Source organism: Taeniopygia guttata, chromosome 8 (assembly GCF_048771995.1).
Source record: "Taeniopygia guttata chromosome 8, bTaeGut7.mat, whole genome shotgun sequence".
Lineage (NCBI taxonomy): Eukaryota > Metazoa > Chordata > Aves > Passeriformes > Estrildidae > Taeniopygia > Taeniopygia guttata.
In genome coordinates, this window is record NC_133033.1 from 2,487,290 (window position 1) to 2,507,997 (window position 20,708).

General features: G+C 41.2%; 1 protein-coding gene across 5 annotated transcripts in view; it reads right to left on the reverse strand.

Annotated features, from left to right (window-relative positions):
* The window catches only part of PATJ (PATJ crumbs cell polarity complex component), a 140,033-nt gene that overhangs the window by 63,173 nt on the left and 56,152 nt on the right, over positions 1-20,708 (reverse strand). For all 5 annotated transcript variants that reach the window (XM_030278562.4, XM_030278561.4, XM_030278560.4 and 2 more), the window contains exons 23-26: positions 20,039-20,216; positions 19,087-19,197; positions 18,271-18,348; positions 15,092-15,209 (exon numbers count right to left, since the gene is read on the reverse strand). In XM_030278562.4, the coding sequence (XP_030134422.4) occupies positions 15,092-15,209; positions 18,271-18,348; positions 19,087-19,197; positions 20,039-20,216 (485 nt within the window). The remainder of the gene's footprint in view (positions 1-15,091; positions 15,210-18,270; positions 18,349-19,086; positions 19,198-20,038; positions 20,217-20,708) is intronic.

A 20,708-nucleotide genomic window follows, 5' to 3' on the forward strand; every position in this document is an offset into this window, starting at 1 on the left:
TACATTTGGATTTGAAAGCTGCTCCTTCATTTGATGTGCCTGAATATTGGGAATTCTAATCCATTGCTTTCCCCACTTGGTCTCAATGCAAACAAATGAATATTGTGAACATTTAAATTCTTCCTCCCCTGACAGGAATAATATAAGCTGATCCTGACAGTGTTTAATCTTTAATAATGATGTTCCTACAAAGCGACGAGCACAGCCATTATCTTGGAATCTTTCTGCATGGAGTCTAATTAAAGAGAACCATGTCAGCCTCTTGTCAGAAACTGAGAGTTTGTTACCTAATGAAGACTTTTAGGGGACCAGTGGTAAGTAACTGCAAGAGGCAGCACAGACAACACCTCTCAGAAGTCGAGGTGATGAGACATTTCTCGCTTAGTGATTCGTTTAATTCCATTAATTTAAGAACCTGCAGTAAGAGCCTGAACCTCCTCCACCTAGTGTGACTAGAGAAATTTTGATTTAATAATAAAGACTTTCTGAGCAGCAAACACGGCCTTGTCTTGATGAGTCCAAAGATCTACACAACATTCTTCAAGGAAGGTCTCCAGGGGAACTGCCAGGCGCTGTGAAATGTAGGGGAAAAACTCCAACAATGTAAAACTTCACATAAAATCAGAACAGCAGCACTAACACGCCATAAAAATAAAAAAAACACTAAGCTGGTTGTGGGAGAGCAGGTGAAGAGGAGAGAATGACACTGGGCACTGGGAAAAGAGATGGTGGAGAGTCCCAAGCTCCCTTTGTCACAGCACAGCCACGTCACACTGACTCGACAATGACTACATGAAACTTTTGCATTAAAAACCCCCACCCCAGAAGGCTCAACTTTGCTTGCACAGCAGTTCTTAAATGTGCTGTGACAGTGATTAAACAGATTAGAGCTGGATGAATCACTGGGACTGTAAAGCCCAGGAAAATGCCCACAGAGCTGGGCTGGGAATTACAGAGAGCCCCACAGAAGATTGATCATGACCAGCTACTTCAGCTGTGAATTAATTCAATGGCAATCTTAATGATAAATTTTAATCCTCTCTTCTATTTTTAGGTTTTAGTTGTTTTGCTGAAGATTGATTGTAACTGTCAAGCTTGTTACTACAAAAATAGATTTACTTGCACCAAAATATTGTATTAACATTGCATGTCCCTTTTTTAGGGTTACTATAGGGATCTAAGTATTTTAAATATATACAGAAACATTTAAGGAAATATAAAATTTACAATACATCTGGTTAATTATTTAAATAATTTGGTTAATTATTATAAAGAGCTTTCCTTCTATACTTTATATCTTCCTAACAACATATACTGTTTGCATTTGAAAAGACATGAGAATGTAATTAAAACACAAACAACAGCTTTATAATAAAAATGCTGCACACAAACATACCAATTATAATTAATACAAGAAAAAAAGTCCTTACTGCCATGTTTTCCTTTAAAACTGGGATATTTAACAGAAGCATTGTTGCTCTCCTGGCAGATAATGGCGGGTCTGTGGTGATCAAACCTGTTTTTAATGGCCTAATTTCCACTTTGCCAAGGGTTCTGTCTCTGGGTTTCACACACAGCTCGTTGTGCAGTGACCTCAGAGGAGGCTCTGCTGCCCCACAAACACTTCCACAATTCTCCAGCTGACAACTCTCAGCTTCACACTCCCAGCTTTTATTTGCAGGCCAGCAAAGAAAAATATCCTCTCTCAGCCCCTAACAAGTTGCTCAGGTTTGATAAGCTGTTTTCACTCCCTCGGAAGGAGTTGTGGAGAGAAAAGCTCTTTGTTTCAGGCTGCTGAGGAAAAAGGCAAAAGCTGGATTTTTACTACGGTCAGTGCTGGGTCCAGATTCCTCTCAATTCTCTGGGTGCACACATACTTTAAATGAAAAAAGCTATTCAAGAAAATTATGCTAATGGGTCAGAGTATGCTCGGATCTCTATGCAGATTGCCTTTTAAAACTTCCAGTGCGGTTCAAAGCAGAAAATGTTTCATTTAAATGAAATGCAAAGCAAATTTAAATGAAAAAGCAGCTAAATATTAAAAAATTTGCATATGTAGTTTTTAGAGGCCACGAGGTGACAGTGAGTTCACTAATGGAAAAGACCTGACCAGCCCCACAATGCTGCTCAGATGGTTTCTCTCCTCATTTTTTTTTTCAAATTTAGGCAGTATATTATATCAGTATTTATATTATTATTATTATTATTATTATTACATATATCAGTATTTTTAATATATTTTATATTATTATTTTTATATATTTTTATCAGTATTATGATTTATTTTATCAGTATTTTGTTAGGGTCATACCTGCTCTGTCTTCCACCAAACTAATTACAGCTCCTCAAACATTTACAAATTAGCTTACCACTTTGGGTTTTGAGCTATTAAACTGTACTTGAGTCATCCAGGCTCTGTTTAGGTACAAACCTGAGTTTCCCAATGTCATGGCTTGCCTTTGATTGCTGAGGTAAAATGAAACATGAGTGAAAAATGACTGCGACACCTGGCACTGCTGCAGATTTCTGCACCTTGGAACAGAACAAATGCACCCCTGCAATTCCACTTTGGGGCCTCTTCTGCTCATAAATACACAATTTCCCTTCTTTTGCTATGTATTTCCATTTCTTCAGCCGTCATGTCCCAGTTTATGGTGTCTGATGTGTTAATCACAGCCCAGCACTCTGCTTTTAGATCATGTTTTAGCCCAGGAGAAGTGGAGATGAAGGAGAAGGTCCTTCCTCCTCTGTCCAAGTCAGCTCTTGTGCCAGACTCCAAAAAATCCATTCCTCCTTCCTGGAAGAGGTTTTCAGCAGAACATTAGAGAGGATGACAAAGTGAACACCTCTCATGTAGCTAAACCACTGAAACACAAACTTCCAGGCTGAAAACACTGCTGGGTTATGGCTCTTATTCCAAAAGAGAAAGGCAACAACTAAATAAAGAATTCATTCAATGGTCTCTCCCTAAAATGAGACAGGAAAGAGTTTTAGGAAGAATTTTCAACTGTCTCATGTGACATAAATTGAAAATCAGTGGGTGCCCAGTGCTAATGAGAGCACAGATCTTTTTCTAGTGTCAGGCAGCCACTCCTGCATTTACAGCTGCTAAATTCCTGTCCCATCAGGTGAGACAGACTGAGGAAGGGATAACAATTCCTCTCCACACAAATCTCCCACTGAATAATCCTGTGAAATCATAAAGCAGTTGCATGCTCTCCCTAAATAAGCCTAAATAAACCTTATTTAATCAGCTGTCCTGAGAGTCTATTGGAGGAGTTAATCAGGTTTGTGCTGCACTTATGACATCATAACACTTGATAGATTTCATTAAATAAACCAATATTTTGTATTAGAAATTCTATTCTGATTATTTTTAAGCTCTCCAAAGGACAGAGTCTGGCAGACCTGTTTTCCACAAAAGAGTAAAATAAAATACCTATTTCCTCCAAATAAGAGGTGCTAAGCAAGGCATTCATTTTTCTGCAGAAGAAAAATTGTATCACAAAGAAGTGAACAGAGTATTTGAAGAGATGATTTCTTTTTTTTTTTTTCTTTAGTACCAAAATATGTTATTAGACAACAAATAGCTTCTCTTCCAATGTATTTAATGAAATAAAGATATTAATGCATTAAGCTTTGGGCATTTTTGAAATGAACCAAATCATAATCAGGAAATTGATGATGTATGTGAGCAGAGACTTGCAATATGTCAAGTGCTCTCTCATCTTCCTTCTGGCAAAAGAAATCCATCTCCAAGGATTAATCCAGGAGGAAAAGCTAAATGGATAAACTTTACTATATTAAATACTCACTTTTTCCACTCTGACTGGAGGAGGAAATCAACTAAGAGAAAGTTAAAAAATAAACGCCTGAGGGAAAATAAGAGTGGGGTATGGTAATTTTTACTGTAATTCTTTTGGCTTGATATTAAATTGATTTTTTTTTTTCTCTCTTATGGAATTTAGTCTTCAAATAAGATGATTCAGAAGCATCCACAATTTACTCTGTAATAAACACTGTCTTTTGGGTAAGCTGGAGCTCTATGGATCCTGCTTTCTATTTTATTTTATTTTTAAATTTACATGGCCACCTGACCTCTGGGAACTGTGGTGTGGAGCTCCACAGGTCTCAAGATGCCTTGTGCCTCTGATGACAGATGGCCAAAAAAGGCACCCAACAGGTGGTAACCCAGCACAGAGATGCCAGGTCTTCCCAATGGCAGTCCAGGGGTCATGCTCCAGTGTTTATTAATTATATTTTAGCCTCTTATTAGAAATTAAGCCTAGGTGTAATAGGGTAGCTGATTTTATTCTGTTTTTCTACAGGAACATAGCATATGCAACCACCCCCCGTGCAATCCAAGCTCCTGCCCCCAAACCTCTGGACTGGCAGTAAATCTCAGGGGTCTCAAAGGTGATATTAAAAGTTCATGAAAATAGGCAGGAGAGAAACCTGATAAATACCCAGACCTGGGGAAAGGCTTTGGGGTGAGCTCACACTTTCATGAAGTCAGAGAATTCTCTCAGGGGAAAGCCTCAGGAAAACTTCAGCCACAGGAAAAGCTCCAAGTGGAGCTCACACCTTCCTCCACACCCAAGCCAGGTGAATTTTCTACACAAATCTGTGGGAATCAACCTTCATTAGCTGCAGTACTCACAGCACTTCTCATTATAACCCTCACAACCTTCCCCATTCCTGTGTCCCTGTGCAAGGTCTGCCCATGCCCATGCCCATCCCCATCATCCCTCCTGCACACACAAAAAACAGCCACATCTTTCTGGCCTCAAAAGGCTCTGCTGAGCTCCCCATTCCTCACAAAATCCCTTCTCACCTCCTTCCCAGCCCTCACTCACAAGCTGCCCAGGCTCATCCTTGCACAGAGCTCTCCTTGCTCCCTCATCCATCACATATTGCCTCAGGTTTTGGCTTTTATATTGTCACATTCTGAGCTGCTTTAGTGTGTGGGTCTGGGCTTCACATCAGGGGATGCTGAGCTCTCTGCACAGAGCAGGGACACAAAACAATTCCTGCTCCAGCTGGGCACCAAGGACAAATGATCCAAATCTCAGCCCAGGAGCACAAACACCGTGGGCTGGAGAGAGAAAAACAAGCAGGGTGGGACTGCCTGGGCTGGAGCTGGAATGGGACAATGAACTCCAAGGTGCCAATGGAGCAGAACTGATCCCAGGGAGAGCCCCCGGGAGCGCTCGTGCATTTTGGGGCCATTTTGGTTCATTTGGGTGCAGCCCTGGCTGGGCTCTGGTGCTGCCCAAGGTGGATCCATGGAGGAGACCCTTTGGATAAATCCCTGCTTTATTCTGTGACTCTGCCCAACCTCTGCTCTAGGTCATCCTTCTCAAGGCATCACACATCCCTGTCTCATCCCATTTTTTTCCCCATCCATTCTTCTCCCAGCCCTTCAGCAATACCTCATCAGGCACCACACTGGCAGGCTGGTCCCTCAGTGGCTTTCTGACCTTGAAAAACAGTGTTTAGAAAACCACATCTTCTATACAAACAATATTTTAAAAATCACATGATCTACACTTCTAACAGCTCAATCCTGAAATGAACTCTTGCTCTAAAATTACAGCATTGTCTGCTTAAACCATTAATGATGCACAACAAAGTGATTCTGTGATAATCCTTAAATAATCTGTCATCTCCCTAAAAGAATAACAGGTTACAAAACGGACAGAGGAAATGACAGCCAAACCTTATGGGTTTAAACCAGATTTTTTTTTTTTTGCCAAACACCTGAGGAAAACAAAAAATAGTTTCTGTTTCAGAACTTTGTGTTAAGGTTTCTAGTTCAGTGCAGGAAAATGTCAAGATCTGAAGGTGCAGGCTGAGGTGAGGCTGGCACGGGGAGCAGGAGACCAAGCACCAAGGGAATCTCATCCTTCCTCCTTGCTGTGCTGAGGCTGAGCAGTGACTGCACCACAGAACAGCCCCAGCCTTGGCAGACAGATTCCATCCCACACTGTGGTGACACAGGAGATAAGCTTTGGGGATGTTTTAGCACACAGGGAGTGCTGTCTGCTCCCAGAGCTCCTGCAGGGGTGGAGGCCCAGCAGCACAAGGCCTCCAAAAGCCATTTGGGAGGTGGAAACCCTCTCTGCTCTCACAGCACAGAGCCATAACTTAGCTCCACATGCAAGTGCACACACAAGAAAATGCCCTGTGCCTTCCCACCCTCTGGCTTTTCCATTCAAATCCCTCAAGTCTGGGTATGTGGCTCATCACTAAGTAACAACACACTGCAAGTATGGGAACTTATCTTCAGTACCTTGTCATATTCCCAGGACCATCACACCATGGAAATGATTTCCTTTTGAAGTCTGTACTTTTTTAGAGGTGCAGAGTTCAGGATACTATACAAGCATGACATTTACAGGTTAAAATTCTCCTTAGGCTTAGCATTCTGCAATTGCAGAAAAAAACCACCAGAATTTATAAATCTGTGATAACTAACGTGCTTGTTTTTCAGTTAAAGGGACACAAAACCCCTTTGAAACCACCTAATGCATTGAAACAAAACAGAACCCCCCTGTTCAAAGCACTTAGCACAAAACAAAACACCTTGGGCAGCACCAGAGCCCAGCCAGGGCTGCACCCAAATGAACCCAAATGGCCCCAAAATGCACGAGCGCTCCCGGGGGCTCTCCCTGGGATCAGTTCTGCTCCATTGGCACCTTGGAGTTCATTGTCCCATTCCAGCTTCAGCCCAGGCAGTCCCACCCTGCTTGTTTTTCTCTCTCCAGCCCACGCTGTTTGTGCTCCTGGGCTGAGATTTGGATCATTTGTCCTTGGTGCCCAGCTGGAGCAGGAATTGTTTTGTGTCCCTGCTCTGTGCAGAGAGCTCAGCATCCCCTGATGTGAAGCCCAGACCCACACACTAAAGCAGCTCAGAATGTGAAAATATAAAAGCCAAAACCTGAGGCATCGCTTCCACAATCCCAGCCTGGCCTTGGACACTTCCATGGATCCAGGAGCAGCCTCAGCTTCCCTGGGCAACCTTAGATTATAACATTACCTCTAACAACTTTCTGAGGAGGCAGGGAGAGGGAAGCACAAGCCACGATCTCCAAGCACTGATGACGAAAACAGACATGCACATCATCACACTGATTATAAAAGGCTCATTATTTCTTCTGGGGCAGCAGAAAGAACCACCTGCCCTTCAGCCAGCTGCCACATCTCCTCTAAAGCCAGTATGGCAAAAGTGTTTTGAATTTAGTGATAAAACAGAGATGCTCATCTGATGCAGCCAGCACAGTCACACACACACAAATGTATCTGCATAGATTTCCTTCCTAATGTCTTTAGCTTGCAATCAGTTTTCAATACTCACGTGGCCATTACAAGGCATAAGGCAAATTTTCACTGGTCTGTCACAGTGTACTGCAGCCAGCACACCTAGAGATAAATACTCTGGATTGCTCTTTAAATGCCACCTACCCTGATAAAGAGCAATTACACACCTGCTCTAAGTGATGACACGACAGGGAATAAGGGAGAATCACGTCTTCAGACTGAGAAGCAAAAAAATAAATTCAACTTTCTCCTGACAGTTCAAGAAGTGATTCTGGACAGCTGCCTCAATTGCTGCAATCCTGTGCAAAACTAGGTAATGTCTGTAAAGAATAAAATTATTGTCATTGAGCATGTTTTGTATTTCCCTTCTGTTAGAGCCTTACTTGCACTATGTATTGGGAGCAGCTACTGCTTTAACCGAGCAGATCATTTTGTTACAGAACTATTATGCAAATAATCTGCTCTGTGTTCTAACTAGAAGCAAGGCTGTGCTAGTCTGGGCAAGACATGAGGCACTGTGGAGTTTTCTTTTTAATTTTTTTTTTCTCTGTGCACTGGAGCAACATCATGTATGGTGGTAATGATGAAAGGTATCTTCCTATCTAAAAATCAGATTATTAGTCAAGAATATAAACACATAACCACCTTTTATGAGCTGGTGTCTGCCTTTCATTTACCTATTTAAATATTTATATCCTTTTAACATATTTTTAGTTGCAAGTCATTGCAGTGTTATTAAGAGTAGCTTGGTGAGAGCAATATATAAAGACCCACTTGGATCATCCTCTCTTAGCAAGTTTGTGCCTGTGTTTACAGATTTACACCACAGACATTATCTTCAATCTGAAATTACTTATCTGTAGCACCGGAGCGAGATCAAAGATCCCAAACAACATCAGCCACCTGCACCAAGCCCCAGACAATGTAATAACCTTATAACATCAAATCAGTGTATTTCATGCAGAGCATTTCAGTGCTATTCTCTGGGTACCTGGCTGGTGTTGGAAGAAAAGATCTTACCTAAGAACAAATGCAATCTCAGGCAATATTTAAAGATTAGATTATCCTTCATTGCAAATAGCTCATTTGTTTACTATCACATTGCTTTATTCTTGCTTTGCCTCCTTCTACCACGAAAATGCTGAATATTCAGTTTAGATTCCCAGCAGCTTTTTATTTTAGTCTAAAAACATTTACCTAACACATTCTTAACAAGCAAAGTGAAGAAAATTCAGCCATCTGTCTCTGCATTACAATAACAGTTATGGAAGAGTAGATTATTCTATACAGCAAGAAATTTAATGCTATGAATTCATATACTTTAAGCACTGTGTGCTCCAGTCAGTTTTGTATACAAGAATGTTGAGCACTGGCACACACAGAAGCAATGATTTAAAAGCAAACACAAGAGAAAATATTTTAAAGATATTAAATGCATTCAATATTCCAATCATGCTATATGTCCATGCTTCAAACTGAAGGAAAAAAAAAAATCTCTGCTATTATTTTCTTTCTCCAGCACTTCACTAGTTCTAAATTATCACTAAAAATGCTTAAAAACGACTTGCTGGAAGCAAACACGACATAGAGATAGATGTGAATCCTTACCTGGGAAACCCCCTTGTACCATTGCTGTACCAGCATGTACTCAGGAAATCTGCATTCCTGACAAACATTCAGGGCTGTAAGCAGCTCAAATCCTCATCACACACAGGCTCGGGGCTTGTCTTTCTTCTGACGACCTTGGGCCTATTTTGCTGAGATTTTTCTCTCCTTAAGGGCAAACCGTCTGTCTGTTTCTATCACGAGATGCCATCAATTAGATTAATTTCGGGCTGCCCACAAGCTCCCAGTTACATCTGCCAGCAGAGGAGAGCTGCCTATGGAAGCACACAGGGAGCAGCAGATCCCTGGATTCCCACATCTGACCCACGGATGCTCCCAGCTGCTGTTTGTGCTCTGCCAGCATCCGAGTGACATCTCCATCCCCAAACACGAGTCCCCCCCAGCGTGGCTGTGTGCCTGGCAGCTGCAGGTACCTTCCTGCCTAATGACCCACTGCATGGCAAAGGAGCAGTTAATAATCTTATTTATCTGAGCATCCTTCTTCCTGTGAAGCTACAGGGGTTAAAAATTAATTTTTCTCCCATAAACGGCTTCATTAAATCCCTTGTTCTCTGTCGCTGCAGTTTCCCAACGCTGATATGTGCTGGTGGCATAGGGTTTGCTTGTTTTGTTTGGGGTTTTTTTAATGTCAGAAAACAAAACCAATCTGTCATTAAAAGCATAAAAAGGCTCGAACTTCATCATAACTTGTGTTTTGTTGAAATCCCAAACAAGCAGTATTAGTTTCGCTGCAATCAATGCTGAACTGAAACACTGAAAAGACTCAAAATCCTTCATTTAGTAATTAAAAAAAAGCAAAGATAAAATCTCTCTCTGAATTTATAAACATACTTAGTTATTTCGGGAAGTCCTACTAATTCTCTCTTCCAAAAGCTACATTTAAAACAACTCAAAATACTCAGTTATTTCGTTAATATCATTAATTTGTTCATTTTTAAAGTTCATTGTCCTTCCTTTAGAATATGTCTCACAGCACACACAGAGCCATCTGTTCAGTGCATTATGTCAAGCACACAGTAAAAAAACCACAAGAAGTCCCAGCTGCAATTTTACTATTACTTCATCAAAAATGTAATTTCCTCTCGCAATACTTCATCAGATGATAACTGTGCGTGTGACTCACAAAGAGAGTGAAGAAACCAGCCCAACAACAAAACCCAACAGCCTCAAAGTGCAGGGACAGCACCTCCCTCACCCAGCCCAGTGTGGCAGGGCAGCTCTGTGCCTCTGCCCAGCACGTCCTGCATCTGATCTTAGGGCAGGTTACAAACCCCAAGTATCTCAGCTAATTATGGGTCAGAACAAGAATGGGAAAAGAAGATTAGCAGCACAGAGTCACATTAAATAGAGATTAACACGGAGCTGAAAAATGAAAGTCTCTGCTCTGTTTGTCTAATCCCGGCTCTTGCCTGATCTAAGGAAATCCACTGTGTTAAACACACTTGGTACTATATTTAAGAGCATTAAATCTTGCAATTACTACTTTTGTAACGTTTTATTTTCATAAAGATTGAAGCCTTTCTCCAAGCTACATTTTCCCCTCTGAGCATCATCTCTGTTTGCTGTTGATTGCAGTGACATCTATTGGAGAGGCAGTGCTTGGCTACACGAGCTGCCTCCTCTGAAGATCAACATTTTCAGTGGATTCCCCCCCAAAATGAAAAGTTAGGATTGCTTTTCCTTTGTTTCAGCACAACTTTGCATACACCAGACTCCAAACAGTGAGATACCCAGGAATTATGAGTGGGTTGGCTTTTATTTAGTCATTTGTTAGCAATCCTGGCATTTTCCCAAAATGCTGATCCTCACGTTGCCATCCTCACCCACAGCCATGCACAGACACTTCCAGAGATCCTGTTCCTGCCCACCCCATGAACCTGACCATACCCTCCTCAAAGTCTCCACTGAACTTGGATTCCTTTTCTTCCGTCTTTTAATGGAATCCTTTTTTTTGGATTCCTTTTTTCCCATATTTTATTTTTCTGCTCTCACCGATCACAGACATCACTGGCACCTGGATGCTGCCAAAAACCTCAGGTGTGTTAAGAGCTGCCCAATCCCAACCCAACCCTTATCACAATGGGGGATCACAGAATCATGGAATGATTTGGGCTGGAAGGGGCCTTAAAGCTCACCCAACCTGGCTTTGGACACTTCCAGGGATGGAGAATCCACAACTTCTCTATGTCAGGGCCTCCCCACCCTCTGAGTCAAGAACGGAAAGTCAAAATACCAGAGAAGTTTTAAAATCTCTTGCTTTAGCAGAAAAACCACTGTTCCTCAGAAAGGCATCTTAGGAAGATAAATCATTATGTTTTCTTATAGCTTCATTGATTTCTACATTATCTAGAGACAAAATAAGAGGAAGGGGGCATTATTATCCCCTTATTAGATACAGTTAACTATCCTTGCAGACAGAAAGTCTGAGCACAGCAGTAGTTTAGTCCATTATCCAAGCCACCTTCCACAAATTTTTTATTACCATCTATTTTTATTATTTTAGACTTTTTTGAAACCAACAAGATCGATCCCAGTCAACTAACTGACAAAAGATTCCACTAAAGATATAATAGCAATTGAAATTAAGGATTTCAAGTTCTTTCAACAGTTGTCCTTTCAGTTTTTGTAGAATGGTTTTTCAGCTCTCTCCTGTCTAATTTATGTTTGCTGCTACTCGGTCACAAAAGCATATCCAAATTGTACAGCCAGGAGTTCCCCCAAGGAAAACCTCACCAAAAATTCCATTACAAATTGTTCTGCCCATCCACTTCCTCTGCTTCTTTTTACAACCAACCCCTCATTATGGCAATAAGCCACCACGGGGTGCACACAAGTCCATTAGCAGGTTCTTGGAGCACACCTCCAGCCATCCCCACTGCAGGAAAACACACCAGTGCCTACTGATGCCTGCAGCACAGCTGCTCACAAGCACAAACAGCTCCTTTGTCTGCCTTCCCCTCCTTTTACTTGTTTTGATTAAAAAAGAAAAAAAAAATCCCATTCACAACTCGGTGTTTTTCAGATTTGGGAAGTCTAAAAAAAACCAACTTATTTCTCCAAAACAGGCTCTGCCATTCTGTGGGAAAGGAAAGCTCCAAAATGTTTCAGGTCTGGAGGATGAAGCATTTTGAAAGCTCCTTTTGCACCAGGATGGACACACTACAAGTTGTGCAAAACTGTTTCCATGCAGAAACTGAAAGCCTTGAAACAGCAACCTCAAAGCAAAGAGAAAACAAAACCCACACACAGGGTTAGGGCTGGGTACAGATAAAGATTTGGCAGTGCCACTAGAAGAAGAAATAAAACAAGAGGAAATACAACTTTCAACTTGCCTTCAAAGTCAAGGAAAAGCCACCTAAGAACTTGGGAAATGATGTTGGAAGTACTGGGGGCATAAAGCAAAGGAGAAGCAGATCTGAAACTAAAGGGCCTTGGGTGCAAGAGTCACATTTGCAAAAAAACCAACAACCAAACAACAAAACACCTGGAACTTTAAACTTCTTAAACCACAGAAACATGGAGGACATATCTAGAGTTTCTCTAAACCAAAACTACCTCACAGTTCTATTCCCAGCAAGGATTTGCCCTCTTTGGATCAAAACCAACTCTTGAAGGTTGAAACAAAAGGGAGAACATGTACAAGAAATGACTGTTAGTTCCAAACAGGAATTCAGGTTCCAGGTCAGCAATGAGAGCTACAGTTTCAGCAGTGGGAAAGCAGAAATAAAAGGGAGCATTGCCAAAAGGCAAGTGGGTTTAGATTTCAGGGGAAATTAAATCAACACCAAAAGGTTATTCAGCCACTTTAAGGGGAAAACAGACAAAACATGGAGACTCTGAGGCAATGTGGATGGCACAGAAAGGAAAGAAAAATTCTCAAATATGGCAGGAAGACTAACAATGCTCTGCTTTTCCAGCCTAGGGAATGATGGAGGATGTGGAGACAAAAGATGAGAGGGAGGGTTGAAATAAGTGATAAGCAAGGACAAAAAATGTCAAGCAGAGCAAATAAAGTACTTCCAGAGTTTGAAAGAAATTGATGAGCAGGTTCCTGACACTGCAGCTGTGTTAATAAGAATGCTAAAAAATAAAGTAAAATCCATCAGGAGCAAAACAAGAAGACAGATTTAACAGCTGTCCCACCTCAAAATGCCCTCCAAAGCCTTCCATGCTGTGACAGAGATTGAGAACTCCAGGAAGCAAATAAAAGAGAGGTTATGATGTGAATTTACCTGGGCTGACACCACATCTTCCTTTTGGAAGGAACCTTATCTTCTAAATAAGGAAGACAATAAATCCAGATCACCTGTTGATGTATTTTTAGTGAGGTTCCAAAGCCAGTAGAATGAGTTGGATAAGTGGGTGAGGAACAGAGCAATATGAACATACAAATGGGCAGTTCAGAAAGACAAGTTCCTGTCTGGGTTGGGATTTCTGGGAAAGGTGCTCAGGAACCAGGACAGAGGTTATGAGCATCAAGCAGTTCACAGAAACAACACTGTACTGTAATTTGCAGAGAAAACTTTGTTTTTCAAGTGAGCACAGAGCAGGGATCCTGTAAAAGGCCATTCCACAGCTGCCAAGATGCTTAATGTCATTAAATACAGTTGGATCACTTCTAACATGCTTTGTACTGCAAGGGCTGAGGCACAAACTTATTTCAGGCTTCCCTGGCCTGTTCTTGATTTTCAAAGGAACAGAATGAGGTGAGGAAGAATTTATCTCTGTTTCCCAAGATTCATGGAAAAGATGGCTACAGCAAAACGTTCAACTTCAGTCAGCAGAAAGGAAAGAGAGGAGATTCCCCTGAACAGATCTGTATGCTGCTGCCAAGTCTGGTAGGATTGATGAATTTAATATCAGCAGCAGCTTTACCTTTTCAGCTTCCAGCCTCAGCCAGAAATATCATTAGGGATGGCAGAAGAGCTGAAAAATGACCAAGCCCATGAATAAGGAATTAATTCTGTGCAAAGTATTAACTTAGGACCAGCAAGCTCTTGGATTGAGGCACATCTGAATTAGATAACTCAGGTGTCAGCCTACTTATCACACCTATCCTTTAACTGGGAATTAGGACTTCAGTAACAAGCTGGAATGAGTTTGTTACAATTGGAGCTTTACCCAGTCAGTTTGAGAGCTCAAGATGATGAGAAAAATCACTGTAGCAAAAAGAATAAAAAAAACCAAAAAACAAACTAAACCCCAACAAAAGCCCACAGAGAATCACAGAATGTACAGGGATGGATGGGACACTAAAGATCATCTCATTCCACCTCCTGCCATGGGCAGGGGCACTTTCCACTAGACCAGGTGGGTCAAGGCCTCATCTCACCTTATCCTGATTTGATAGAAAGGAGCATAAAGATAAAAAAAAAAAATAGAAGGTAACTGATTTTAGAAAGTAATTTAAGACTCCTAATTGCAAGTTCAGTATTCCTAAATATTTTACTGCAAGATAAGCTATGGATAATAATATTCCATTTAACCAGAGTGGTAATTAACCAAAGTTGTGATTCAAAAGCAGCTGGAATCTAAATAATGCTGCCAGGAGCTCTCCACTTCCACTGCTTCCTACTCCTCAGGTCCCTGCTCTTCCACAGAGTGAGCACCACCAGAAACCACTGCCAAACCCAAAATGGGACAACTGCAGAACCCTTCCCATGCAGAGTGCTACAAAGCCAGGGGATCTCTTCTTCAGGAGAGCACCAAAACAATAAATCAGCAGATTTTTCTTTTTAAAGGAACCCATCTTGCTTGAACAGCATTGCCTGGGATCAGCTCCAGGATTTCTGTTTTTTTGCACCAGTGGTCCTCAAGCTACAACTGCTCGACTACCACTGAAATCAGAGCAAACACAACACCTCCAGTCACTGCTGACATCTCTGCCCAAGCAACTCCTCCAGACACAGCCTGGATGTGCTGGGGCTGAAAATAAACTCAGCCCTTCCTGTATCTCCTCAGAAGAGCTGAGCTCTGGGACCTGGCTGGGCAGAAGAACCATCTAAGGTTACAAACCAGGCTGAGGATTGATGCTGTGGCCACACTGAGCACCAGCTCCCACAAGCAATAAAAGGCATGAAGGCTTATCAGCAGCTGATTGTGTCCCAGAAATGTGATCTGATGCAATGATTGGAGCACTACTCACCCTCTGCAGAAGCATCCTCATCCTCCTCTTCACCCAGAGCAGCCTCCTCTGCGTGATGCCTTTCGAGGGCTCTGTAAGGAGGTGGCAGCTTCATGGGAGGTGGAGCCCCATATTTTCTCTGATGGATTCAAAGACAATGAGTTACATGTTTTGTAACCTCTGAGAACATTAAAAAAAACCCCATTGTCTGTTGCACTGCATGTGCACAGACACAGTACTTAATTACAATGCTAAATTCTGCAGCAAAGGCTTTCTGTGCAAGAAAGCAGAGCAAGAAGTGACACTGAACATCAAGAAAAAGAAACTAAAACACAATTGTGCATGCACATTTACTTGTTGATAAAATACTTGTGTATTGTCATAAACATCAAAGTGTGAACACTAATCAAGGGTTAAAAACAAACACTGAGTTACACCCTGTTTCTTATAAGCCTCCATAACAAAACTATCTGGTGCTGATAAACATCAATTTAAAAAAATACATAAAATAAGAACTCAATCCTCTTAGTCCATACATGAATATTTAAACATCACAGTCCGTCCGTGTTTTGGCGTAAATTAAATAAAGGTTTTGAATTATATCTCCCAATAAAATTCTATTACCTCACATAAATACAGGCAGCTCCTATAATGATGCATATAGCGGCGCATGGCAGGAATACAGAGCAGGCTCTGAGGCTGGAGAGGCACTGGCTCAGCTCAGCAATTGGTTTTACAGCTCCAAGGAACTGGGTCCTGCCTTGGTTTGCACCACGACTCCACTAAATGATGCTCAGCTGCATCTCCTGCAAGCCCACTGCTAATAGCAGGATGCACTTTAGAGAGGGATCACCGGGGAGCAGATGCCATTAGAGCACCCAGAATTCCTGTAATTAATTCCTCCTGTGGCTGGGAAATATGACACAATACCCAAACACATCAAGCCCAGGATAATATTTCATTTTTTTTCACTCTGAGCAATGAAAGCTGAACCTGCGTATTGATTTTTCAGTTCTTGAAGTTGAATTTGTATAGAATGGTGCAAGTAGTGAGCTGCAATATGTGGAAAATTTGGAGAGGCAAAAATATCTGTCATCTCATCCATTTGAAAAATGTAACAGGAAAGCAGTGCACTGAGCACAGAATGCAATAAAAAATGAAATTAATTCAATCCACCAGTAGCAAAAGTGTGCAGTGAGAGCACTTGGAAGCACAACAGCTGTTTTCCAAAAGGATGTAACACTTAGTGGTGCCTCCTACTTTTTTTCTTGAAGCCAGCACAGACAGAACTGTGCAAAATCCAAATGATCCAGGAAGCAAGGGAGGACTTGGGTTCTACTTTACTGAGCAGGTAAAGATGGAAAATCTGCAGCCTTACTCTCACCTGCCTATGACAAATGGGTCACTTTATTATTTCTGTAATTCAGTAATAACTTACAGTCTAAATGTTGACCCTTTGGCTTTTTAAGACCTTAAACGTTTGTTAGAAAGTCTGTGTGAAATTACACGAGGCACCCAGGCTTACCCAGCAGTTTTCTATGGCTCAGAGGTACAAATATCTCTTATCCCTCCTGTCCCAGTGAAAAGCCAGACGAGAAAATTGAGCCTGGCTACTCCATTGCACCATGTTTATGTACCAGCACAGAGGCAACAGCACAGTTCACACAGCCAGCCAGCAAAATAATGTCGACATCTGGCTCGTCCACTAATGTTTTAAGTGGTTTTATATAAATTAAAGTGCTCATTTTTAAACAAACAGATCAATAGAGGAGGATAAACGCCAACAAATCAGAGAAAAACCTCCAGCATTTGAAAAGATACAGGAAAAGGCAGGTTTTCCAGCTGGATGTGGCTGCTTTCAAACCAAACTCTTTTGTGACTGCCTGAAGACTGGACTAGAAATATCACTGATTCCCCATAGGGGTGTGGACTAATAATCCACTAATAGCAACTCTTTCCAACTCCGAGACGGCCCCACAGAAGTGCACTAGGACTGCTTTGTGAGCCCATGTTCAAAGCCAAAAAGGAGCTACGTATTTATGCACTGGAGCTCTTCTATATTCCACCCACCAGTTTATAGCAGCAATAGATGAAAAAGGTCTGCAAAAGATTAGGCTCCCTCTTTAACCTCGGAACGCCGCAGAACGCGACACACCGGAGCGCTGGAGATGAAAGGCAGCACGTTGCCAGAGGATGAGAGCTTTTGAGATTAGAAATATAGATAAAAAAAAAAATCACAAGAAAAGGGGATTGTAAGTGCTTCATTGGAAGTATTATGCTCTGGCATGAAAGCATGTCTTCAACACCTTTTCTGATAACTGAGCCTCGCTGCTCCCGTCCCTGACAGGATCTGAAAGGAGTGTTACAAAAACTTTTGGAGGTAAAAGGGTCTTCTCAAGTACCCAACAAACACCAGAGTGCTGAGTAGGATCAAATGGAAACTTCATCCTATTTGTAGTTCAACTGCACCAGGCAAAACTTATTGTCTGCATTACTTCTGTCTCTGCTCCTGCTGCTCTCACACCCTCAAAGTACCTGAACTACACTACTCAGTCAGAACAGATCCCACAGGAGAACACCACAGCCATGAGAGTGATACAGCTGAAAATGAAAAATTAAATTTTTCCCTTATTCCCTTACTAACACAAATTCCCTGTTTTCTACCAAACAGAGGTTATTTTTCTCTTTTAAAGCTGCTGTGGAGTTATTTGGAAGTCACTGTGCAGTGACTGCCTCACAATTAGCTGAGCAGCCACAGACCCCTCAGTCATTTCTCACTCTACACAGCTGTGGGAAATGCAGGAGCCTCTGTGGATTTCACCATCCCATAACGTGATCCCACTGCATTTCAGGTAGCCTCACACTGAGGATATTATTTGTGTACATGTTGCCCTTGCTCTGTTTCTGCTGAACAAAGGGAATCAATTTGCCTCCACATGGAGCAAACCAGGTACTTCAGACAGATGACAGTGAGGAGCTGTGCTAAGTACAGGGTTTCAGCACCCAGCAGACACCCACAGAATGAATGTCAGAATACTTGGCAGGAATTTGGCAAAACGTCGTAGAATCAAAGATATTTCAACAAAACACTTCAAGTTTAATTTCAGACTTCAGAGGAAACTTATCATAGAGTTAGAATACATGCTATTATACCATTTGATTTAGTAAAACCTGGGTACAGCACGGAATGGAATAAATACCTTATCACTCTTATTTTCTTTGTCTGCATCCTGATCTTTGCTGACTTTGATTCCCTTAGGCTGGGCAGGAGAAACCACCTGAAAACCAATGTAACATTACCCACATTAGGGAGAGAATTTTAGCTGCAAAACAAACATCCAAAATCAATTCCTGACAATAACAAAGCTCCCTAGTGCACTCTGCCTTCTGCCCAGTGTAAAAGGGCACTGCAGTGCAGTCTATAAATTACATTCTTTCACTGGATTTACTGAATTACATTCTTACATCAAAAGTTTGGAGTTTCTGTGTGTTATTTTAGGCAGGTAGAATTGTATGCCGCTCTTACTGAGGCTTTGAAAAGTTTCTTGCCTTGGCCTCAAAGATGAGGAGATGCCTCAAATCTTTTGAAAATTAACTTGCTCTCAGGTCACCATTTCAGGTCCCTCTGGTGACACATTTCACAGGGAGCTGCTGGTGTGAATCTGACTAATTTTAATTACAGCTTTGCTCCTCTGGGTAACAGAGTTTATTTCTAGATTATCAAATATGGGCAAATTAAAAGGCATAGGGCCAGACTCTTACTACACAGGTGGGAGAGCTGAATTAACACCTAGTCAACAGATTTACATCTACTACTCCATGTAAATTAGACAGATGAGGCTTCCAATTAGACCAGAGAAGTAATCAATCAATCAGTTGGTCTGTAACTGACTGAAAGGATCCATCCTTGGACACAAAAATTGACAGAACTGTCTGAAAGGAATTTAGCCAAGTTTAAGATAAGATGCATACTATGCGATTACTAAGTTTTGGAACAAAAATAGAAATAAACTTACTTTTGGTACATTAGCCAAGCTCTGGACTACAAACACCACAGGATTTCCTGCATTCTTGATGGCATCTACTGCTTCCTTGTGGGTGGCATTTTGTAGGTCTACCCCAGAAACCTGACAAACAGTGTTTATTTTTATTAGGTACAGAGTCATTACAAGGCATCACAAACACTTGCAGGAGATTAGTGTATCTGAGGAAGGCATCAAAAACAGTCAAGAGTAATTATTTGCAAAGTATGTTTCAATGATGGTTTAAAGAAAAATGTATTACTTGGTATTCATAATTAAAAGATGGCCATATGTTGCCCAAAACAATTCCTCTAGATAAAAACATAAGGAGTAAGATTTTAAAAGTGTTACATAACATTAGAGCTAACACTTTCAGGTTTTACCTGTTTGTAAACTAAACCTGAACAGCACTATCAGCTTGGCACCCCAGATCCTGAAGTATTAATTTGGAGAAAAATGAGTAAAAACAAATCAACCAGCGGTGAGAGGCAGGAATGACATTTTCCCCCACAGCACCTGCCAGAATCAGGGATTTATCCCAAACAGTGGTTATAAGTTAACTACTCTAAATCCACACACACAAAAATAACAGCCCATAATTCAGTATGAACACTCTGTGTCCTTGTATATATTAAATTTATGCTTATAGATACGCAGTAACTTATTCCTCATTTGTATGGGAAGAGGACACTCCCATTTTTTTCAGTCCACTCTCAGACACCAGGACACATCTTTTCTTAAATACAGAGGAGAAAGTTAAAAGAGCTCCATAGTCAGACCTTAAAAAAAAAGAAGAAACACCACCAGAGGTTTCCTTTGGTTTTCAAAACAAAGTGCTGCCAATACCTCATGAAGTGGTGGCAGTATTTTGTTCCTCTCTCCACCCAAAGCTGTTTGAGACAATTTTTATTTCTTAGACCAAAAAGAAAGGTTTATCTCCATTTACCTCAAGTATTTTATCTCCAGTTTTTAAAGCCCTTGTTCTTCCTGCTGGGCTGTCTTCCAAAACTTGTTTGATAAAGATCCCTTTAAGTTCTTCTCCATTCTTCAGGCGCTTTATGACAGTTTGTCCACCAACAATGCTGATTCCAAGAGACACATCAGGGTCTCTGAAGATCTCAACACTGAAAAAAATACATGGTAGTTTCAAGAGCTTCAAACAGGTTTTTTTTTTTTTAACTACAAATGCAAAGCCTTAAATAAATGTAAGCTCCTGGTCTTTCAAGAAGATTTAACAGAGCAAAGGGATAAAGTCAGAAGCCTGAGAATGCTCTCAACAGAGTTGAGTTTTCACCCTGAGCAGATCTCACCCCACAAGAAGAGAAAAATTCTGCTGCCAATCCATGCCCACTGGGCAGAGGCTTTTATTTCAGAGAAAGTCAGATCTTCAAGTAAATACTCATCCTCTTTCAGCTTGAGCAAAGTGTCTGGGAATGGGAAGCCCTGCAAGCGGCACTTTAGGCAAATAATGAAGTATTTCATGCAACTTTCTGAACACTGACTTCAGTGCACATTCATCAGCTCAAGCAGCAACTTTCTGATCATATTTTACTTGGGACCATAAAAACAATTCACCTAAAAATGTTAATAATACAACAAGGATGTGGCTAAAAAGG